Genomic DNA, 25,354 nt, shown 5'->3' with positions numbered 1-25,354 from the left:
TCCAAATTAGTAATCAGATTAGAGTTACTTCTCCAAGTCACTGTGTATTACTATTATTTTTGTATTATGAGTTAATCACAGCATTAAAATTCCCGTGGCCAGGGGAACGACGGGGTTTGAGTGAACTTCTCACTTTACCCAGTTTCAGCAAGCTGCGCTTTTCGTCCGCGGTTCTGTGCTGCAGCTCACAGTTAAAAAAAAACAAACAGTTGTCGTTTCTCAAAGCATGGTGATGGCACACCTGCACTAAGCTTTACAAAGACATTTTTCTGCTTTTTTCTTTAAAACTCTGAGCCACTCTGTGTGTCTCCTCGTTAAAAACAGCCAATCCGTGACGCATTAACCACGAATTCTAATACATTTTTATTTCCACTCAAATGCACCTAAAATCCCTTTCTAAGGACAACATGATGTAAAAAATGCTGATAAAACTTTATTACCTGTCAATCTGGTCATGTTTTCGGCATAAATACATGTTATTCATTCATCCTTCTCTGACAACAAACCAGGGGCAAATCCAAGCAGAAAGAGGGCGTGGGAGGGTGCCCAACACCCCTATATTAAAGGGCCACTTTTGAAGACATTTTTTCATACTACTACTACTTATAATAATAATAATAATAATAATAATTAATTAATTAATTAATTAATTTCAACAACTAAAACATTTAGAAAAAATTTAAATGTTAGAAAAACATTCCTTGAGAACCATCCCTGGTTCTCAAGACCAGGCACCTAAGTGGCTCTAATTTACTCTTTTCTACTCTCCTATTTTACTCTTCCTTTTTAGATATTTAGATATACCTTTGTATACTGGCATAGTTCCATCTTAGAATTGGAATATAATATATAAGATATACCTTACTGAATTTTCATTGCACTACATGCACATTGTCACCTTTTTAATACTCTAACGGTATTGCTGCTGCCGACTCTGTGCCTTGTATATATATTCTATGGCCACAGGGGTGCGCATATTGTACATTGCAAAAGTTTATATTGCAAAAATTTATACAATAGGTTAGGTTAAAAAAAAATTGTCCCAGTTAACTACACCAAGACCTGGAGAAACTGCATTTCGTTCTGCCTGTAAGGGTCAAGTGACAATAAAAGTGAGTCTGAGTCTGAGTGTCTTTTGTATTTCTGTTGAAAGGTTTTTCGCCTCTTGCGTTTGCCTTCTCACTTTCCTATGTGTTGCCTTGTTGCTTGCTACTTGCTAAATTGTGAAAATAAAAGAAGGAAAAAAAGGCAACTGTTTGGTCTTTGAGTGGAATCCAGATCAAGTCCAGGTAGATGAATCATCCTTTTTCAAGTGGGGAAGACTGCACATTAAATCCATCCTCAATTCACTAGTGAAAATAAATGGTCACTGGAAGAGGGGTGAAAACACTTGACAAATACTTACACGATTTCTTTGTTTATTTTTAATAAAATTGCAAAAATCAAAAAAAAAATATTTTTTTTCACATTGTCATTATAGGGTGTTGTGTGTAGAGCTGAGGGGAAAAAATAATCTCATCCATTTTGGAATAAGGCTGTAACATAAAATATAAAGCACTGTGAATAATTTCCAGATGCACTGTATTTCACACCTATTTCTCCATCTAAAAACCAGTGTTCCAGGTCTCTGAAAAGGAATGATGGATAATCTCTTTGGTTTATTTCATGTTATGTTCAACAAACACCCATGACTAATTAAATGGCTAAATACAACCCCTTTGTGAACTGTGCCTGACCTTTTGCTCAGATTTCACACTCTATAAATAGTAAAGTGGAGCTGGATACACCCCAAATGCACTTGCATTATGCGCTTCAGACCATGTAGAACATATTGTCAATATAGGGCCCTTGGCATGTAAGCCACGTGGGGATTTAATTCAGTGGTGAGTTAAGATGTGGCGAATTAGTCAGTTACCACTACTTATTCATTTTTAAAATTTGAGAGATTTGCAGATGGAAAACAATATTGATTTTTGGAATTAGTGCAATTCACTGTAGCATTTAAAAAAAAATTACTAATCTTCTGTGAATGAATGTCTGACATGACAAAATATAAAGAAAAGATATTGCAAAAATAATAAATAATTTAATGCTGTTTGATTTATATTTAAAATTGATTTGACCACTGAGAATGACACAAAGCCTTCAAGATTGAACCCACAACCTTCTAATTATGGAAAACCTATCATGTACCACAAGAATTCATCCTCTTGTCACAGACAGAATTAAAATTACACTTTGAGGGGGTTAAATGACACTAACATGGTCAACTTCGAGAAACAATTACAACACTTTACAAGGTTAAATACTGAGGGCACAAAAATCATTAACTCAGCGCACATACTGTATGGGGCATGTCTGATTCTGATTTATTTAAATGGCATGAAATACCAGCATGGCACTGGGCTCTGTGTGCAGAAGGGTTGGGTTGGGTTTATTGTGTTCATTATTTGTGGGTCTTTTGTCATCTCAACATGATATCACCCAATCAGACTTGAACCTGTCCTACCATTTAAACTGTAGTGTGCCAAGCACACAGACCTGTGGTACTGAGGAAGAAGACAGAAGTGAAAAAGAATTATTGGCTTGTTAATGGATTAACCCCAATATGTCAGGGGCAACCAAAGTTCCCTGAGGTGAAGCCTGCAGCAATGTGAGGGTTTTTGATTGTTTGTTTTTGGAGTGTTTATTCTTATTTCATTCAATGTTTGTCTTCACTTCACTTTCATCATGTATTTTAAATTTGTAATGTCACCTCTCTCTCTCTATCTCTGTGTGTGTGTAAGAGAGACAGCGAGCTTGAGGGAAAGGTGGAGGGAGAGACTACAGTGGCCATAATACAATACACCTCGCAGTGACTGTTCATGATATCTGAAGGTAGAGTGTAAATGCCTTGAAACAACGTATGTAAGGCGCATCTCACTTTTGCACTATTTGTACAGTGCTGGACGGCACTGGACTATAGACCACATTGTTGGTCTGTTTCAAATACTTTATAGTGACTGAAGACATGAATATGCCAGGTCTGTGCCCAGCCATATCTCACCTCATCAACACGTCCACGTAAGCACAAGTGGTATTGCTACGAGGACTCGTATTTACAGGACAGAGGCACTAGCCATAAAAATGGCATCTGCATCAGATGGAAATTAGCAATGACACTTGCACTGGAGATTATGTCACATGTACAGTAATCAACTTGGAAGAGTCTGATTCTAAAATTTTAACACTCCAATGTCTGTTTTTTATCAATCAGTTTACCATTGATGGACTAAGCATTTTCTGTAAAATCATCTTTTGGGCTGTAAATCTATATATATAAATATATATTATTTATATTATTATTAACAATCTGTAATGGCCTGTTCTTTCTTTAATGTACTAGTTTCTTTAATTAAACAATATTCTCTTTGGCAGTGGGTTTTTTGACATTGTGAGACTGCTCATTCATAACTATCCCTCTAGTTGTTTCCACCTCAGTACAGAGTGGTGAAAACCTGCTTATTTTCCAACCGAGTGGAAACCCTGGAGGGCAAAAGTGTCCTCGTGTTTTAAGCACAGATGTAGGAGACTAAACAGCCACAGCTGCTAACAGAGAGGGGAAAGTCACAGAGAACTGTTTGTTTGCTTTGCAGAAGTCTCCTGCATAGAAGCACAGCACTCCTGCCAAAAGAGACAAATTTCTACAACTGTAAACAGGAAGAATTTAGCTTCAGATCCAGGTTCAGCTTCTCCATTTTGATTGCAAGATGCAACCCAGAGCGAGACAAACAACAGCTTCCCACTTCATAAATATGGTGGATTAAAGCATTAAACATTAAAGCATTAAACAAATATTCTGGTAAAGTATTTGTAGAAATGCACGACATTTCATGGTTAAAAATGTTGTACCTTTTTGGTGGAGAGTGTTGATGAGCAGCAGTCTCCTCCATCATACTGACAGTATGCACGGTTGTTGATGGTGTCGCACCAACCATCTCCTCCAAAGGGCTAGATAATGAACAGGACAAGGTGTCGGTTATTAAGACAAGAAATAATACAAAAAAATTCTACCTTGAATATCATTGACGATCACACTTGTGCATTAGCATTCAGTAAAAACAAACCATTTTTGTTGAATATGGTGGCAGTTAAAAATGCCAGGAGCGCTTGAAAGTGTCTTTAAATTACTACCAACTCTGGATTTGATTCAAAGAAATTATGCATCTGCCAAGGCAGATAACTGGTCTATCCTCACCTCTCAAAAGTAAGGTGAAAAATGTGTACTCTTGACTTTCTCCAACAGCTAGGGTCCTCAATATTGAGCCACCTACATACTGGATCATGCCAAGAGAAACTTGCACCATGGCCAAAATGTCGTAGTTTATACTCCTTGACAATGCAAGTGATACTACCCATCTTACTCTCCCTAAATACCAGGTTATTAGTAGCATCCAGGGATCCTCCAAAGTGATCTTTTATCAAATATGTCAGGTCATTACATTTGGTCATTGATTAGCATCAAGGTCTCACAACCATACAGTAAGACAGAAAGCACCAGGATGTGGACCTTTATTCTCCTGCAAAGATATTGGCATCACCAAATGCCTCCAGACCATCAAAGAGATGGGCCTGAGACCAGAGGATCCTCAATGAAAATCCCCGTCAGACCAAAAAAAAAAAAAAAAATCACTAAGGCTCCTTGGGCAAGGTCCGTAATCCCCAAGTTGCTCCTGGTGTGAGCCCCTTGTATGGCAGTAAGCTGACATCAGTGTGTGTGTGTGTGTGTGTGTGTGTGAGAGTGAGAGAGAGAGAGAGAGAGAGAGAGAGAGAGAGAGAGAGAGAGAATGAGTGAATGTGAGGTATAAAGCAAGCTGAACATCTGCATCACATGGAAAAGCACTGTAGAATTGCAGTCCATTGACCATTAAATACCTCTATTCAGTGATTTCATGACTCTTTGAGCTCTTCACAAGAGTCCTTTGATCTCAAAGGCTGAGATAAGTGAAAGTTCAACACTATGTGCTGTGTTCTAATAAATGACTGCACACCTGCATTCCTGCTCAGTTATTAATGCCTTTGTTTTCAAGCACATAATGCACAATATCTTCAAAATAAAGGCAAGCCTACTAATTTTTATCATCAGAAAATTAAATAAAACCTAAAGTTATTGAAAAACCACAAATGCTTTCATTCCAGACATAAAAGGTACACAGGAATCAGTTATTGGCACCATCTGATGAATTTAAATCAGTTCCTCAACCAAAATGCAAAACAAATAAGAATCACCTGTGTCTAATTTTCAGTATTCACATGATCTGAATTAACCAATGAATGGTGGTTTTTACTACATAATAATAGTGCCTGTTTCGAGTTTATTCTTCACAATGGAGAAGACAAGAGCTGTCTGAGAGAATCAGAAATTCTATTATGAAAGGCTCCAAGGCAATCCTTATTTCAACAGTTTGGAGTGTTATCGAGAAGTCATAAAACTGTAGCGCAAAAAAGAAACTCAATAAGCGTAGTCTGCGGATCATGGAGAAAACCACCATGCGAGGCAGTTAAAGATTCCCTGAAGCAATCTAGTGTGGTGGTTTTGCCCTGCACCACAGGCCACACACTAAACTAAGTAGGGCTCCATTGGTGAAGTCAAAGGAGGACACCAATATTGACACAAAAAGTCCAGTGTTTGTGAAAGCATTCATCGATAAGTCAGTGTTTCTGGGATGATATTCAAGGATTCAAAGGAGTTTTATTGTCATATGCACATAGGAACATGTTCCTTGCACAATGAAATGTGTTTACTGCATTTAACCCATCCTAATTGCCAGTTAGGAGTAGAGGTCACCTTTACGGTGCTCGGGGGACAATGGACAAATGAAACCAAAGTAGAGTTATGTCAGAGTGCAACGCATTAGTTTTTTTTTTACAAGTGATAAAATTAAGCCTATACTTGTATGAGGAAAAACACCCTACCTACAGTAAAGCATAGTTCTGTCATGGTGTGAAGATGCTTGCTGCCTCTGGTAGTGGATGTATTGAATTTTATATGTATATTGAATTTTATATGTATATGTTGCAAGCGAAGCTCTTCGCACATCACCATTCATTTAGGTCCTTAAGATTTTTTTTCCAATAAATGCTTCTGGGGAGCATTAGCATGGCTAAAACCCTTCAGCTTCTGGGGGGGTGCGCAAAGCTCCCTATACCCCCCACCCAATTGCATCCATCTCAACCCCCCACCACATTAAGCGTTTTTCTTTATTTGCCTCTCACATGCCAGGAAAGTCCTTACCATCTCCATTTAAGTCCTTCAAACTTTTTCAGTAAATGGATCTGAGGAGCATTAGCACGGCTATAAACCTTCATGCAATTTACCCACTAAATAGTCAGACTGACCAACCTCATGTGCTGTCAAGGTGCACACTACCTCTCACTTTAGTGTTACCGAATTCAGTTGACTCAACATTTATTATTTCTGGTTTCAGTTGACTGTGCACTGAATTCCCACAAGAGCTCCTCTATACACATGAGATCTCCTGTTAACCCACAAAACATGAATCAGCTGCAAATCGTGAACTGTCCACAAACCCTTAGTTGTAAAACGTGAATACGAGTTTGTCTGAGATGGTCCACCTGTCAAATGGGAATGAAGGACAGAAACAGAGGGCAGAAACCTCCCCCTCCGGTAAACACTATAACCAGTATAACAGTATAACCAGCAGCAGCCCACTGATGTGTGCAGTGAATTTGGTGACACCACACCTGAATTTACTGAATATGTTTCTGGTGTCTTGTTTTTCCACTTTGTAGACAGTCCCTACACTTCCGTTTTTCCGCTGTCTGCTCGTTCAGGTTGTTATTATTTTACCAGCTCAGAGTATGGCTCATATGGATAAAAATAAGGTTGTAGCTTGTTGTCTACCTTCCTGAGGTTAGAAACTAGTGTTTGTTTTTCTACAATGTTTCTCTTAAGATTATTGAGCCGTTTGTGGGAGGGGGAGGTTTCTGTCCTCTGTGAGTTTAACCGTTTGACAGGTGGACCGTCCCAGTCAAAGTCCTCACCTGACACTGTCCCCAGAGTGGACACACCCAACGGGGTCAGGTGCTTGACACCAGAAGCAAGAGCTGCTCTGACCACCTCCGCTCCTCACCAGCTGTTGTGACCCCCGCAAAAAAAAAAAAAATCATTTTTGCGGTGATAAGGTTTGCGATCAAGACTTCCTGCAGTATTTGATTCGTAAATAATTCGTGAATAATCTGATCATACAAATTTCCACCATTTTTAGGTATCTGTAATTTGATCAGAAATTGCTCAAGCTTTGTATTCACGGTAGTATCATGGAGTAAAAGTTTCCTTTCTATTCGTACTACACAGTGTGAAAGTGATAGAAAAACAGTTGAGTATCACTCACTCAGTGTCATAAGACAGAATGATTTTTACATGACCATCAGTTGATTCTTTATAAACTATGAAGTCTGACAGGATAACAGATGGACTGTTGTCTCCGGTTTGTCAGCACATCAGGTGTACTTCACATTGCTTTGAAATAGATGTTGATGACAATTCCTCACATGGCATTTGCACTATTGTGGCTGGCGTGGGAGTCCTGGAGAAACTCTGGAGTGGCACGCAAATTTCTGGAATTCAAGTTATATAAAATCTCAGTTGAGTCATGATGAAAGCTTTTTAATGTTTTGGACCAAACTTTGAGGAGTTGTCTTGAGTGCCAAAATATGTGAAAATAAGCACTGAGAGCCAAAAATACTTTTGGCTTAATCCTGTGGACTGATAGGCTCATTTCTTTGACTTCAAGTTTTGCCAAAAGTGTGCATGTGGAGAGAACAGCTGCTTGGAGATTTCTACAGGTTTCTGTTCATTTCAGAGAACTCCATTCTTATTTAATCCTCTTCAGCTTCCCAACTAAACCCTTGCAGCATAAATAAATAAATGTTTTTATGAGCAGTTCATGAGGCAAATAACAACTTTATATGAATTACTTTATATGTCAAATGCAGTCACGTGTAATAGACTTGTTTTGATTGATGTTACTTTGAATTCTTTATGACATTCAAGGCACCAGCAACAGAGCAATTTTGACTTTGAGCTTTATTGTGGAATTAATTTGTTTGATTTAATTTCCTTCTTTACAAAAAGTATATTGGCAAAGCCCCATTGTTTTCAAATTATGTTAATTGTGAGATCAGGGTCCATTGTAAGATTATCAATGGGGAGCACTCAAAGTGCAACACCTGTGTGTTACCTGTCACTCTGAGTCATTCAAATGAATTCATTGTGCTTCAGTGATGGTCTATTTTTCTGTGTAGCCTTGGCAAATTAACCACCACTGTCCAAAACTGAACCACATCATCCTTCACTAACATTCAGCACTACCGCCGTATTAAATCCATGTTGGCTCCAAACTGAGATAAATGATTGTTACTTTAAGTCTGACATTTCAAAGCCACCTTACGACAAAGGTCATGTGACCAATACTACAACTTCTTATGTATGAGGCAGCAGAAATCCTATTAATCCATTTATGCTTTGTAGCCAGGTTGTAGTGGTGTTATGGGGGGGGGGGGGGGGGGTAGTCTATATTGGCATACAGGCTGTTGAAGGTCATTGCATCCAGCAGTACATACTGACATTAAACCAATGGACTCCTATATGATGTTACACCATCTCTATGGGGTAAGTCTGATTCATGTGATGATTTTGTGTTTTGGACACCAGTGAACTATCGGGGCACAATACTCTCTCCCAAGTTGAAATCAGAGGTCCACAGGATGGCTGCATGATGAGAGGAGTGGAAGTGCAGTCATGGATGTCCAAGTTGTAGAAAATCCTGAATCAAATGGTGTTTAGCATCTGGTGAGGCCTTTCTCACCAGCCTATCAGGTAGGTTCTCTCTGTGCAGCCTGTCAGGAGGAATTCCTGAGAGCAGCTGGAGATGAGCCTCATGTTGTTGTTGAGGGCGGTAGTTGAACTCCTTCACTTGAGGCAAGACCTCATTCCCTACCTGGAGTAGGCAGTCCATCGGTTTCCTGCTGAGCACCATGGCCTCAGATTTAGAGGTGGTGATCCTAATCCCAGCTGCTCCACACTGGCTGCAAAATGACCCACCTTCTGCGGTCACAGGCAATGATGCTAACAGGACTACATCATCGGCAAAAGGAATGATGAGACCCAGAGTCCACCAAACTGAAGACCCTTCTCCTGTGAATATGCCTCTATGTTGTCCATGAATATCACAAACCGGATTGGTGACAAGGCATAGCCCTGGTGGAGGCCAAGCCCCACCGGAAATGAGTCCAACTTGTTGCTGAAGACCCAGATACAGCTCACGCTTTGTGAGTACAGAGATTGGATGGCCCTGAGAAGGGACCTCCTCACTCCATACTCCCGCAGCACCTCTCACAGCATCTCCCAGGGTACCCAATCATACACCTTCTCCAAGTACATAAAACACATGTAGACTGGATGGGCATACTCCCAGGCACCCTCCAGGGTCCTTCTGTGAGTGAAGAGCTGGTCGGTTGTTCCATGGCCAGGGTGAAACCTGCATTGTGGTTCGACTATTGGCCAAACCCTCCTCTCAAGCAACCTACAGTAGGCTTTACCAGAGAAGCTGAGTAGTGTGATGCCCATGTAGTTAGCACACACTCCCTGTGGCTCTTTTTTTTTAAATATGGAGACCACCACCCCAGTCTGCCACTCTTGTAGCAATGTTCCAGACCTCAACGCAATGTTGAAGAGACATCTCATCCAAGACAGTCCCTCCACACCCAAAGCCTTCAGCATTTCTGGATGGATCTCTTCAACCCCCTGGGCTTTGCCACTGCAGACTTGTTTGACTACCTCAGTGACTTCCACCAGGGAAATTGATGATGATCCCCCATCAGCTTCCGGCTCTGCCTCTACTACAGAAGGCTCCACTCTGATGCAGGAGTTCCTTAAAGTGCTCTTCCAGTGACCGATTACCCTCTCAGTTGAGATCAACAAAGTCCCATCCTTACTGTATCCAGCTTGGATGGTTCCCCATTTTCCTTCCCTGGGGTGTCACACGGCACTCCAGAAGCATCTTGGTGCTGAACAAAAGTCCTTCTCCATGCTTGCTCCAAACTCTGGTTTGCCTCCTCTACAAGAGGCTACCACCCTTTGGGCCTGTCGGTACCTTGCAACTGCCTCTGGAGTTCTCCAAGATAACATATCCCGAAAAGTCTCCTTCAGTTGGTTGGCTTCTCTGGCCACTGGTGTCCACCATGGGGTTTGAGGGTTACCGTCCCTTGAGGTACGTAAGACCTTCAGTCCACAGCTCCCTGCTGGAGCTTCAGTAATGGAAGCTTTGAACATTGCCCATTCTGGTTCAATTCCCCAAATCTGAACAAGGGTGTCAGAAAAGCTCCACCGCAGGTGTGTTAAAGATCTCTCAGACAGTGGGCTCCTCCAGATATTACCAGTTCACCCGCACAATCTGTTTTGGCTTAGCGGGTCTGCCCAAAGTCCTCCCCCATCCTCTGATCCAACTCACCACCAGACGGTGCCCAGTTGACAGCTCTGCCCCTCTCTTCAAGTGTCCAGAACATATGGCATCAAATCAGATGATACTATCACAAAATCGATCAGCGGCCTTTGGCCTAGGGTGCTGCAGTGCCATGTACACTTACAAGCTTCCTTATGTTCGAACATGGTGTTCATTATGGACAGTCCATGACTAGCACAGACGTCCAGTAACAACCACTCGAGTTTAGATCAGGGAGGCTGCTCCTCCCAATCACGCCTGTCCAGGTGTCTGTCATTGTCCCCCATCATGGGTGTCGTGTCCTCTGGACAAAAGAGGAAAAAGACCATCCAGAGTGTTACCAGTGCAAAGTTCAAAAGCCAGCATCTGTGATGGTATGGGGGTGTGTTAGTGCCCATGGCATGGGCAACTTCCACATCTGTGATGGCACCATCAATTCTGAAAGGTACATCCAGGTTTTGGAGCAACACATGCTGCCATCCAAGCATCGTCTTTTTCAGGGACGTCCCTGCTTATTTCAGCAAGACAATGCCAAGCCACATTCTGCATGTGTTACAACACCGTGGCTTCGTAGCAAAGGAGTGCAGGTACTAGACTGGCCTGCCTGCAGTCCAGACCTGTTGCCCATTGAAAATGTGTGGCGCATTATGAAGCGCAAAATACGACAACGGAGACCCCAGACTGTTGAACAACTGAAGTTGTACATCAAACAAGAATGGGAAAGAATTCCACCTACAAAGCTTCAACAGTTAGTGTCCTCAGTTCCCAAATGTTCATTGAGTGTTGTTAGAAGGAAAGCTGATGTAACACAGTGGTAAACATACCACTGTCCCAGCTTTTTTGAAACATGTTGCAGGCATCCATTTCAAAATGAGCAAATATTTGCACAAAAACAATCAAGTTTATCAGTTTGAACATTAAATATCTTGTCTTTGTGGTGTATTCAATTGAATATAGGTTGAAGAGGATTTGCAAATCATTGTATTCTGTTTTTTGGGCAGCACGGTAGCTCAGTGGTTAGCACTCTTGCTTCACGGCTAGAAGATCATGGGTTCAATTCCTGCCTGTCGCCTTTGCATGTTCTCCCTGTGTTTGCGTGGGTTTCCTCCCACATCCAAAGACATGCAGGTTAGGTGGATTGGAATCCTTAAACTGTCCATAGGTATGCGAGTGGGTGTGAATGTGTGTGTTTGTCTGTTTGTGGCCCTGCGACAGACTGTCGTCCTGTCCAGGGTGTACCCCGCCTTGTGCTCTATGACTGTTGGGATAGGCTCCAGCTCCCCCCTTGATTGGGCTAAGCAGTTGAAGATGAATGTGTGAGAGAGTGTGTATACTGTTTTTATTTACATTTTACACAAAGTCCCAACTTCTTTGGAATTTGGGTTGTATATTCAAAACATATCCAACCTTATTATTTCACACCAAATCTAATGAAGTGTGGGAGTTGTTATTTGGTGAGCAGGTGTGGGTATGGTGTGAGATCAGCACCAAAACCACACTCGCGTAAAAAATGCTTTCACACGTCGAAGATGCACATGCGTGGACCAGCATGCCCCCACCCGTTCGAAGTTGATTTCTGCTCGTGCGCAAATTCCTGCTCTCTCGCTTGAAACATATGGCATTATGGGTGTGGGATTTTGGCACTATGGGGGAGGGAACTAGGTCAGCACTGGCTCTACTGTGATTGGTTGTCTCTGGAGATTTGATTGACAGCCCTCTTTTCTGACACGGAAGTCAGTCTGAGACAATGGCATGAAGTGATTGTCGCCTCGTTTCTACTTAAAACTTCATTCCAGTCATCAACTTTCTCAGCGACAGATCTCTGAAGCTTCTGTACAACAATCATTTCCACATAAATTCAGCATTATTTCATAATAAATTACATAAAGTCCTAAAAATCACCTGAGAATAATGAAACCCAGCGCATCTGTCTGACTACACCCAAACCAATCAAAGAGAATACAGTGATAATTAACCATCAGATGACAAAGTATAACCTCTTAAATCACATGCAAACCATGACGCCACCACCTCCCTGAAGAAGACAATGGCGTCTATTTTTTTTTTTTTTTTTAAGTGAGCAACTTACTTAATAATTGTCTCTCTAATTCACCCAAAAGAGATTATATTGTTAAAGATTTTGGAAAGGAGGAAAGACAAAAGATTAGATGTAAATATTTAACATTTCCAGTCTCACCAAAGACAAAAGAACTCCAATTTAAAATTATTAACATCATTTATCCAGCTAACTATCTAACTAACAAGTTTTTAAAAGGGCGATTCCAAATGGATGTAGGTAACTATGGCTTTTGTGAGACTGGAACTGAAGACCTACTGGACCAGCTTTTCTTTTCGTGTGAAACGGTGCAAAGCTTTTGGTTTGACCTTAAACAATGGATTGTCTCTAAAGGAATTTGGATCAGCGATTGCACCATCACAGACATCAAATATGGAATATTAACTGTAATGGCTTTGGTATTAATTATATAATTTTACTCAGCAAACATTTTTCCCCAGAGAAAACCAAACATTGCTCATTGGAGAATGAGTTTAATCATGTTTTAAGAGTAATTTCTTTTATAGACAAATTTGATTTGTAAATGTTTGGTTGCCCTATATTTTCTTTTCTTTTATTATTTGTAAATAATATTCAATAAGCCCCTTATGTTCTTGTTTTTGTATTTTCATGTATACAGCTATTTCAGGATTTTGTACAGGACCTGTTTTGTTTGGATTTGATTAATAAATAAATAAATATTTCTTTATTAAAAAAGGGAAACACCATTATCTTCTTCGGGACATGGTGGTGTAATGGTTTTCATGTGATTTAAGAGGTTTTACTTTGCCATCTGATGGTTAATAATAATTATTCCCTTTGATTGGTTTGGGTGAACAGAGTCAAACTCAAACGTGCCGCTGTCAGGAGGTAATTTTTAGGACTTTCTGCAATTTATTATAAAGTATTGCTAAATTTATGTGGAAATGATTGTTGTACAGAAACACAGATCTGTCGCTGAGACAGATGATGACTGGAGTGAAGTGTTAAGCAGAAACAAGGTGATAATCGCTTAACGCTGTTGTCTTGTTGTCTCAGACTGACTTCCACGTCAGAGAGGAGGGCTGTCAATCAAACCTTGCTCTCCAGAGATGACCAATCACAGCAGAGCCAATGCCGACCTGGTACCCTCCCCCATAGTGCCAAAATCCAACCCCCATAGTACCATAAGTTTCAAGTGAGAGAGCAGGAATTCCTTGTGTGTGAGCAGAAACAACTTCGAGCAGGTGGGAGGCGCGCTGGTCCTCGCGTGCAGCACTTTTTTGCGCATGCACAGTTAATATCAATGCGTGAATGCATTTTTTATGCAAGTGTGGTTTTGGAGCTGATCTGACACCATAGTAGGAAACTTCTTCTGCATGCAGGAATTTTTATTCAGAGCACTCATTACTAGCAGTCAGCTAGTAATGTGTTAGTAAACCTTTCATTTGATATAACATGAAGGAATAACTTGAGCAAAGGTATTGCATCAAATTTTACCTGCTTGGTGATAACCAAACGGAAATCATTTGCAAGATTCAGCAGGCTTTTGCCAATGATGTCATGAAAATTATGCAAATAAAAGAGTAGTATAACTGCTTCAAAAATGAGTGCACATCAGTGGAGAGTGAAGCACCTTCTGGTAGGCCATCCACAAGGCGAAATTACCAAATGACTGACAGAATACCGACTTGTCATGGATGGCTGTCATGTCAACATCCAAGAACTTGCACACAAGGTGGGGGTAAGCACAGGTTTGGTAAATTTCATTTTGCTGGAAGATTTGGGCATGTGGAGAGTGTCAGTGTGCCAAAGCTGCTAACAGTGGAATAGAAGCAACTGGGTCTGGAAGTCTCGCAGGACATGCTGGTATGCGTAAATGGCAACCAGACTTCCTGAACATCGTTATCACTGGTGATGAGACATAGGATCACAGGTGCAACCCAGAGACCAAATTTCAGTCATCAGTCAGTTTTTTTACTGTTGTGGAGGGTGCATCATGAGTACGCACCAGAAGTCCAAAATATTAAGAGTATTATCAGGAGGTCTATGTTGCCTTTGTAGTGCTGTGCACAACAAATGACTGGATATTTGGGCAGCGAGAACTTGTGCATGACAATACCGTTCCCTCCACCTGCAATTCTGCTGAGCTGATCCAGGCTTTTGTGGCCAAACACAACACTCATGTGATTCATCAGGCTCCCTACTCTTCTGACATGGCTTTTGCTGATTTTTGGCTGTTCCTCAAGATAATAAAGACAGTAAAAGGGACTCTATTTGACTCATGAGAAGACATTCGGATCCTGATGGCCCAGCTCAACACAATTCCAAAAGAGACCTTCCAAAAATGCTTTCAAAAGTGGTAAAACCACTGGGAGACATGGGAGCAGTCCCAAGGAGGCTAAATTGGTAAGGATTAGGATCTCAGACCCCCAGGTGAGCAGTTGTATTTGTTGCAGCCAAAGGTTGGATACTTTTTGAATACTCCTTGTATTTTATAGAAATATAGTTTAGTATAAAATTAGCTTTACTTTGCCCAAAATGTTCTTTACTTGGTGCTCAGTCAAGTTATGACACAAAATAACCCCACAGGGATCCAACTGTAGATTATCATATATCAGAATATGGATATATATTTGAAGCCAAGAGATTAGGAATTCTGCCACCATATCTCTTTCTCGAGCATGGAATTTGAGATTCAGAACTCAATCACTCACTCACTCACTCACTCATCTACAACTGCTTTCTCCAATTAATGGTCATGTGGTGCTGGAGTCATAGGGCGTGAGGCGGGGTACACCCTGGACAGGATGCCTGTCTATCGCTGGGTCACATATAGACAAACACATTCACACCCTCATGCCTCCAATTTCAATGTAAAGTTTCCAATCCACCTAACCTGCATGTCTTTGGATGTGGGAGGAAGCCAGGGCACCCGGAGGAAACTCGCGCAAACACAGGGAGAACATGCAAACTCCATACAGAAAGGCCACAGGCGGGAATCAATCCCATGACCTTCTTGCTGTGAGGCAACAGTGTTAACCACTGAACCATTGTGCTGCCCAAGATTCAGAACTGTGATTCCCAAATCTTTGCTACGTTCTGTTAGGTTTGTTCTCGTCTTGGTTGATAATTAGTGCAGTTAAGGTGTTTTATATATTTTTTGAGACTCATGTCCCGTATCAAATCATGATCGAATATAAAGCAAATATTTGCTGTTGTGTACATTTTTATTATGAAATGCATCATTTTCAGTCAATGGTTTTGAAGTAATCCAGAGGTATCCCAACTGTATTTTGTCTTCAGTAACTGATTAGATTTCAAAGTAATTCTACCCATCTCTGTCAACAGGAGTAGTGGGAGGCCACCGGCAACATGCAAATTTCACTCAGGAAGGAAAAGTGCTTTGGTCAGGAATCAAATCTAAAACCTTTCATTCTTTTGCTGTGAGCAAATCAATATACTACAGTGTGCTTTTCCATCTGCTCAAAGTGCTTTACAAGTCATGCTTCATGTTCACCCCAATGTGAGGGTGCTGCCATACAAGTTACTCACTACACACTGTGAGCAACTAGGGGATTAAAGACCTTGTCCAAGGGCCCTTGGTGATTTTCCGGTCAGCCTGAGATTTGAACTGAGGTCCTCAAGCCCAACACGTTAACCATTAGACCATCACCTCCCCATTTCGATCTTATTCTTTCTTCTTGCTGTGCCAGGAAACACTTGAAGCATCCTGGCAAATACTAACAAAGAGGGAAGATGCTTCCCGCCGTATCTGCTTTTGAAAATGTTCTTTTGGCAATCTAATGTAAGCCTTCAAAGAAAAAAGCCGAGAGAAACATTGCAGAATACAGTTTCAGCTTGGCAAAAGGATGTGTGCTGTGACATGAAGGTGCCTGAGCAGACAATTACAATAATAGTCAACCATATTTAAGAAAGAAATGAGCCAGAGTCAGAGGGAGAGAGAGAGAGAGAGAGAGAGAGAGAGAGAGAGAGAGAGAGAGAGAGAGAGAGAGAACAGTTGCATCTGGATGAGATCTGGCAAACACACCGCACATGTGGTCTGGTATAATTTACAGTGTTGTCATGGAAGAGTATGTAAAAAGCAATTGTTCTGCCTAGCAACATTCACGGGAAGGTGGAAGGGGAAAATGTAGTGCTGGCAGGTGTGAAGAAAAATGTAACACTTTGAGACATCCACAGTTTGTGTTCCATCGGTAGTTCCAGCCTTCTCTGAACCTGGCAAAAGCTTGCCAAATAAAAACTATCTGGGTTTATGATTTTACATGATTTATGATCACTACTAAGAAGATATGTAGTTAAGTTGCAGATTAAACTAAATTTTATTTTGGAAGGAAACCACAGGGCACAAGAGAGGCAATAACAGATTAAAAATGGTGAACTATAGGCCATCTGGAGGAAAAACTCCTGTATGGCTTTGTTATCAGAATGATATTATACAAAAACTTTCATTAAATTTTTCTTTGTTTATTCTGAGATAGATGTACACTTCTGGGGACATGTTTCTGTGTAGGCTTTCAGTTGTCTAGGTGGTTTCCATAGTAGAGAAGCTTGAATCTTCGACTGGACTGGGTTGCTTGACGCGAGGACGTTTCGCTTCAAATCGCAGAAGCTTCCTCAGCTAAAATTCTTGCTCTTGAAGTCTGACTTCTGTCTGACTCTTGTAGAGACGAATAAACAGAAAGCCACAAAAGCTGGCGTTTTAAACCTAACCAGACCCCTCCTACTGAGAGGCTAGTGACTAAACAATAGCTCTAATTAGCAACTATTGAGCTCTAGTTAGCACTCTCCTAATGACGGCAGCTGTCCCTCCTAATGATGGGATGGATGCCTATCGTGATGGCTCCCTTGATGACTCTCCTGATGACGTGAATGACTCATTACCATGAACAAAAGACTGAAACTCCTTGGACCTGAGTACCCCATTGGAAACAGGGGATAAAGCGTGTCTCAGACCCCCTCCCTGGTTAAGGCTGGGTTTTAAACGTTTCACAAAGAATGCCTCCTTGACCCCTCTCTCAAACCATTTCTTCTTTCTGGCTAATATTTTAACTTCCTTGTCCTCAAACGTGTGGTTAGTGTCTTTAAGGTGGTGATGAACTGCAGACTGAGGTCCACTGGCACCCTCTCTGCAGTGCTGGTATAGCCTTTTGTGTAAAGGTTGTTTAGTCTCACCTATGTAGTGTTCGTTACAGTTTTCCTGACATCTGATAGAATACACTACATTACTCTGTTTGTAACTAGGGATCATGTCCTTAGGGTGAACTAATTTCTGTCTCAAGGTGTTAACCGGTTTAAAGTAAAATGGGATTTTGTGCTGTCTGAAGATCCTCTGTAGTTTTTCCCCTACTCCTGCTAAATAAGGGAGAGATACTCCTCTTCTTCTTGTCTCCGTCTCCTGTCTATCTGGTCTCTTTGTTCTCTGGCACTTCTGCACTTTGTCCAGGGACCATCGTGGGTGCCCACATACTGTGAGGGCTTTCCGGACACGTTGTTGTTCTTTAGCCCTTCCCTCTGCAGTTGTGGGCACCTGTAGGGCTCTGTGTTGAAGCGTCCTGATCACCCCGAGCTTGTGTTCAAGGGGGTGGTTTGAGCCAAAGAGCAGATAATGGTCAGTGTGAGTTGGTTTTCTGTAAACCTCTGTCTGGAGCTGCCTGTTTAGTCACTAGCTTATAGCAGTCTGCCTCTCAGTAGGAGGGGTCTGGTTAGGTTTAAAACTCCAGCTTTTGTGGATTTCTGTTTATTCATCTCTACAAGAGTCAGACAGAAGTCAGACTTCCAGAGCAAGAATTTTAGCTGAGGAAGCTTCTGCGATTTGAAGCGAAACGTCCTTGCGTCAAGCAACCCAGTCCAGTCGAAGATTCAAGCTTCTCTACCTCTGGGGACATCCCACTCCAGGGCCCAATTTCATAAAACAGTCTAAACTTTTAGTCTGTTAAACTTACTTAACTGACTATAGTCAGTTGCCCAATATTATCCAGCTAATCTCCGTTTCACATTGTCAACTAAACTTGCAGCTGTTTTACCTTAGTCGACGATTTTCATGGGTATAACTGCCTCGCGAGCAGCGTTTTCCTCTAAGAGCCATGGCTGGTGTCAAGCAATCTTCTGAATGTACTCGCTGCAACTCCTAACATGAGATTTACGAGAGAACTGTGGGAGGGGAGGCAAAGGGGAGGGGTGCTGGGCCACATGCACTAGCTGTGGGGGAGCGCACCCCAATCGTGGAGCTGATCGGAGAGGAAGACCTGCTGCCAGCCTGACCACAGTTGCAGGACATCAGGACGTCTTGACTTATTCATTTAATGTTTTTGTTTTTTAATAATTGAAGTGTGCAATTCTGCAGAGGTGGAGCACAGCACTGTTGCTTTAAATCTCTTTTATACAACCCAATTCCAATGAAGCTGAGACGTTGTGTAAAATGTAAATTAAAACAGGATACTAACCTATATTCAATTGAATACACCACAAAGACAATTTTTAATGTTCAAACTGATAAACTTCATTGTTTTTGTGCAAATATTTGCTCATTTGGAAAATGGATGCCTGCAACACGTTTCAAAAAAGCTGGGACAGTGGTATGTTTACAACTGTGTTACATCAACTTTCCTTCTAACAACACTCAGTAAGCATTTGGGAACTGAGGACAATAATTGTGAGTGTCATGATTGGGTATGAAAGGAGCATCCCCAAAAGGCTCAGGCGTTAACAAGCAAAGATGGGGTGAGGATCACCACTTTGTGAACAACTGTGTGAAAAAATAGTCCAACAGTTTAAGAACAATGTTTCTCAACATTCAATTCAAATCAAATCAAATCAATTTTATTTATATAGCGCCAAATCACAACAAACAGTTGCCCCAAGGCGCTTTATATTGTAAGGCAAAAGCCATACAATAATTACAGAAAAACCCCAATGGTCAAAACGACCCCCTATGAGCAAGCACTTGGCGACAGTGGGAAGGAAAAACTCCCTTTTAACAGGAAGAAACCTCCAGCAGAACCAGGCTCAGGGAGGGGCAGTCTTCTGCTGGGACTGGTTGGGGCTGAGGGGAGAGAGTCAGGAAAAAGACATGCTGTTGAAGAGAGCAGAGATCAATCACTAATGATTAAATGCAGAGTGGTGCATACAGAGCAATTGCAAGGAATTTAGAGATTCCATCATCTACAGTCCATAATATAATCAGAAGATTCAGAGAATCTGGAGAACTTTCAACATGTAAGCAGCAAGGCAGAAAAACCAACACTGAATGCCCGTGACCTTCGATCCCTCAGGCGGCACTGCATTAAAAACCGACATTATTGTGTAAAGGATCTTACTGCGTGGGCTCAGGAACACTTCAGAAAACCATTGTCAGTTAACACAGTTCATCACTACATCTACAAGTGCAAGTTAAAACTCTACCATGCAAAGTGAAAGCCATACATCAACAACGCCCAGAAATGCTGCCGCCTTATCTGGGCCCGAGCTCATTTGAAATGGACAGACGCAAAGTGGAAAAGTGTGCTGTGGTCTGAGTCTACAGTTCAAATTGTTTTTGGAAATCATTGACGTCATGTCCTCCGGACAAAAGAGGAGAAACACCATCCAGATTGTTACCAGCACAAAGTTCAAAAGCCTGTGATGGTATGAGAGTGTGTTAGTGCCCATGGCATGGGCAACTTACACATCTGTGATGGCACCATCAGTGCTGAAAAGTACATCCAGGTTTTGGAGCAACACATGCTGCCATCCAAGCAAAGTCTTTTTCAGGGACATCCCTGCTTATTTCAGCAAGACAATGCCGAGCCACATTCTGCACGTGTTACAACAGCGTGGCTTCGTAGTAAGAGTGCAGGTAAGACTGGCCTGCCTGCAGTCCAGACCTGTCGCCCATTGAAAATTTGTAGCACATTATGAAGTGCAAAATATGACAATGGAGTCCCCCGACTGTTGAACAACTGAAGTCGTACATCAAGCAAGAATGGAAAGAATTCCACCTACAAAGCTTCAACAGTTAGTGTCTTCAGTTACCAAACGCTTATTGAGTGTTGTTTGAAGGAAATGAGCAAATATTTGCACAAAAACAATCGTTTATCAGTTTGAACAATAAATATTTTTGTCTTTGTGGTGTATTCAATTGAAAATAGGTTGAAGGGGATTTGCAAATCATTGTATTCTGTTTTTATTTACATTTTACACAACGTCCCAACTTCATTGGAATTGGGGTTGTATCTGAAGCACTCTCTGTCTCTCCTGCCTCTAGGATCCAGCAGGCACATCACTCTGCAGATCAGTGAGTGCGCTGTAGACTTCAGTGTTTATTTATTTTATTTTGTCATTATTGGTAACAGTGGGGGGAATTTCCACATTCTATTCATATGAATAATGGCAAGATAATAAGAGCTGAACACTTTGTGTCCAAATGTCATTCATGTTCATCTGTGAGTGGCCACTTCAGTGAGATACCAACTGCAACACTGTTGCTCGTGTCTGTGTTTGATAACTTAGTCAAGTTTCCAACTGCTCTCTTAGTTGTGTACTGTTTCACTGGACACGACTAAGTGATGCATTGACATCGCTGGTGTTCATTAGTCTAGGCAGTGCTCACTAGTTCACCAGCAGCTTACAATATTTTGTGCAGTTACTGCATGAAATGGAACTGTTAACAGCCATATTAAATTATGTTTGTTTACTTTATGTGGGATTTTTGTGCATTGTTGTACTCAGAGGTGTAAAACTCTAGCTTCAGGAAAGTAAAAACCCTCCCATATATTGCTTCTTCCTGTGCACCTAAAACAGATGATCTCAATAATGAACTAATGAAATAATGAAGAGCTGAACTACAACTAATTACAATCAGCTGGTTATTAGGAAGATGAACAAATATGTGGCTGGACTTTTATTATTGAAGCTGGAGTTTTACACCTCTGGTTGTACTATACTTTTTATTACTGGAATTTATTCTTTATTCTCCTCCTTCTTTTGTCAGCTGCTCCCGTTAGAGGTCGCCATAACAGATCAATCATTTCCATCTCACCCTGTTCTCTGTATCTTCCTCTGTCACACCAACCACCTGCATGTCCTGCCTCAGCATATCCATAAACCTCCTCTTTGGCCTCCCTTTTCTCCTCTTGCCTGGTGGTTCCACCCGCAGCATCCATCTCCCTATATACTCTGAGTCCCTCCTGTGTACATGTCAAAACCATCTCAATCTCACCTCTCTGACTTTGTCTCCAAACCGACCCACTTGAGCTGTCCCTCCAGTATGTTCATTCCTCGTCCTGTCCATCCTCATCATACCCAGAAAGAATCGCATCTTCAGCTATGCCACCTCCAGCTCTGCCTCCTGTCTTTTTGTAAGTGCATCTCCTTGTACTCTTGTCTGCTTTCTTCATTGCTCTGACTATCCAATTCTTTTTCACCAACCTCTTTCTCCACTGTGTTCCTGAACATCTTCATTCCACCACCAAGTCTCCTTATCTTCCTTCCACTGTCCAGATGTCACACCCAGTACTTTCCGAGCGGTCTCCCTCAACACATTTGCAGTACTTTTCCACACGTCCAAAATTGCTTCCTCTCTATCCAGCATCTGTCTCACCTGCTCACTGAATTTCACACAACAGTCTTCCTCCCTCAGTTTCCACCATCTGCTCCATTGAGCTCTGACTCTCTTCTTCTTCTTCACCTCTAAAGTCATCCTGCAAACCACCATCCTATGCTGTCTAGCTACACTCTCCCCTGCTACGCACCCAACAGTCTCAAATTTCTTTTAGCTTGGATCTACAAAGAATGTTGTCCACCTGTGTGTACCTTCCTCCACTCTTATAGGTCACCCTATGCTCCTCCCTTTTCCTAAAGTAGGTGTTCACCACAGCCATTTCCATCCTTTTTGAAAAATCATCCACCATCCCTTCCGCATTCCTTGATACCACATCTAACCATTACTTCTTCATCACCTCTGGTCCCTTCGCCAACATGCCCATTGAGGTCTGCTCCTACCACCACTCTTTCATGTTGGGCACACTTTCCACCACCTCATTAAGCTCAGTCCAGAAATCTCTTTCTCCTTCATCTCAAAATCTACCTGTGGGGCATATGCACTGATGATATTCATCATCACCCCCTTCACCCCCTTTTCAGACAATCGCTTAACCTCCAATACACTCTTAACATACTTCCTTTAAAATGACCTCAGCACCATTTCTCTTCCTATCCACACCATGATGCAACAGCTGGAACCCACCGCCTTTGATCCTGCTCTTACTTCCCTTCCACTTGATCTCTTGCATACACAATATGTCTACCTTTCTCCTCTCTATCATGTCAGCCAGCGCTCTCCCTTTATCCATCACACTGCCAACATTCAAAGTTCCAACACTCACTTCCGCACTTTTACCCCCAATCTCAATTCTCTTTTGTACCCCTTCCCCTTCGCCCTACCCCTACTCCTACCCCTTTAAAACAAGGGGTAAGACAAAGGGGTATGCCTCTAGCCCTAATGAATTGAGACACCCCTCCGCCTGAGGAGAAAAAAAAAACTGCCCGTGTCAAACTGTCGTCTTCACTGTTTGTTAACATGGCAACTGAAATGCAACTTGTTGCAGTAGCCTGTTTGCTCTTTTCATTTTCTCACCTTTATGCATAAATGCAAAGAAATAGAAGAAGTCACAGATTTCTTTGACACATCGCAATCATGTCATGTTAATTAATTGAATAAATGTATAATTTATAATAATAATAATTAATAGTATTAATAATTAATTAATTAGTAATTAATTAATGGTAATAATACTAATAATAATTAATCAATAATAGTAATATTATTATTGTTTGATTAATCATTAATTGATTAGTAATTAATTAATTAGTAATTAAAATAAACACTTGAAATATATCGGTCTATGTGCAATGAATATATACATTATACAAGTTTCACTTTTTGAATGGATTAATTACCAATTACATTTATTCCAATTACATTAAATTGGAATGAATTACCGAAATAAATCAACTTTTCATGATATTCTAATTATATGACCAGCACCTGTATGTATGTTATGGGCTGCATCTAGTTCTGTTAACGTTATATTTCTTTTTCAAATTCTCCCATTTTTTGCATCCAGCCCTATTTCCTTTAGAAATTTCCTTGACAAATAATATCAGTCTATTAGGACATCAGATTATGTGTTACACATATATGAGGTCTGTTAGAAAAGTATCTGATTTTTTTATTTTTTGCAAAAACCTGATGGATTTGAATCATGTGTGCTTGCATGAGCAAACCTTGAACCTTCGTGCGCATGCGTGAACTTTTTCACGCCTGTCGATTGCATCATTTTCTGGTAAGCAGCCTTTGTGTGAGGACGTGTAGTGCGCTCGGCGGATTTTCATTTCAAAGAAAAAAAGACGGAACGACTGGAGCAGCACCTCATCAAATTTTGCCAAAAACTGGGCAACAGCCAGGTGGAACCCATTCGTAAGATTCAGATGGCTTTCGGTGACTTTTCAGTCGTGTGACTATCCGAGAAATTGTGGAAGAGGTGGGCATGTCACAGCATGTCCTATGAGACTTCAACACGGAGGCAGTTTTGCGCCACCGTCAGCAGCAACATGAATTTCACTGCTTCACTCTTTTCATGGCCAAATCTTCTGTCACAGTGGAATGTACCGAAAAAGTGCTGATGTCCACCTCTTCCACAATTTCTCGGATAGTCACACGACGGTCCTGCATCACCACAGCGTTCACTTTGGAAATGATCTGGTCATTTCAGCATGTTGATGGCCAACCGGAGCGTGGCTCGCTCTCCACCATTGTGCGGACATCTTTAAACCGGTTGTACCGCTCCTTAATCTGTGTGATGCCCATAGCTTCATCACCGAAAGCCGTCTGAATCATCCGAATGGTTTCCACCTGGCTGTCACCCAGTTTCTGGAAAAATTTGATGCGGCGCTGCTCCAGTCGTTCTGTTTTTTTCCTTGAAATAAAAATCCGCCGAGCGCACAACACACGTCCCACACAAAGGCTGCTTACCAGGAAATGACGCAATCGACAGGCATGAAAAAGTTCACGCATGCGCACGAAGGTTCAAGGTTTGCTCATGCAAGCACACATGATTCAAATCCATCAGGATTTGCAAAAAATAAAAAGGTCCGATACTTTTCTAACAGACCTCGTACGTGTGTGTATATATTTTCCAACTTATTCCCATTGGTGAAACTTCTCATTTTCTGCCTGAAAGCTTATTAGGAGATGAGTATGCTCAGGGCTCCCTGTTTGTTTACAAAATACACACACGTTACAGACCTTGAAATCCAACAGCAGGAATCGCTATCATCCAAAGATTTATGAACATACAAATGAATGTGCTTATCCTTTATCATGATTTTCTCCATTGTGAGATATAAAAGTGTCTTATCGTAGCGTTCGTGTATATATGCGTTATAATGCCTCAGCGCGAGCGAAGTTACAATATTCTTCAGAACGACAATATACACAACATGCATCCAGCAGCATACACGTTGCTGTCATAGGCAATTGCCTGTAATGTTTTTTGGCAAGTTATAACTTTCTAAACAGCATAATTTGTAGTGAAAGCCGCTTTCATTTGTGCAGCTCTTTCGGTACCATGTTTGTTTCTGTGGAGACAGCAGTAAGATCCTCCTACTCCTCCAAACAGAGTGTGCATCCAGATTCACTCCATTTGAAGGGGTTTGAAGCCCTCCGCCTACCCCTCCGCCTCCCTCCAAAAAGAGAATTGAGACACCCCCCTGTCTCTCATGTCCGCGCAAAACGGAGGGGAAGGGGTAAGGG

The 25,354-nt window shown here is 41.5% G+C and overlaps 1 protein-coding gene across 1 annotated transcript in view; it reads right to left on the bottom strand.

Annotated features, from left to right (window-relative positions):
• pappa2 (pappalysin 2) overlaps nucleotides 1-25,354 on the bottom strand; it is a 236,315-nt gene that overhangs the window by 20,299 nt on the left and 190,662 nt on the right. The window contains exon 26 of the mRNA XM_034182745.1: nucleotides 3,892-3,990. Coding sequence (XP_034038636.1) covers nucleotides 3,892-3,990 — 99 coding nt within the window. The remainder of the gene's footprint in view (nucleotides 1-3,891; nucleotides 3,991-25,354) is intronic.

This window comes from Thalassophryne amazonica, chromosome 12 (genome assembly GCF_902500255.1).
Source record: "Thalassophryne amazonica chromosome 12, fThaAma1.1, whole genome shotgun sequence".
NCBI lineage: Eukaryota > Metazoa > Chordata > Actinopteri > Batrachoidiformes > Batrachoididae > Thalassophryne > Thalassophryne amazonica.
Note: the sequence above shows the minus strand (reverse complement) of the source record. Positions and strands in the feature narration are given on the sequence as shown.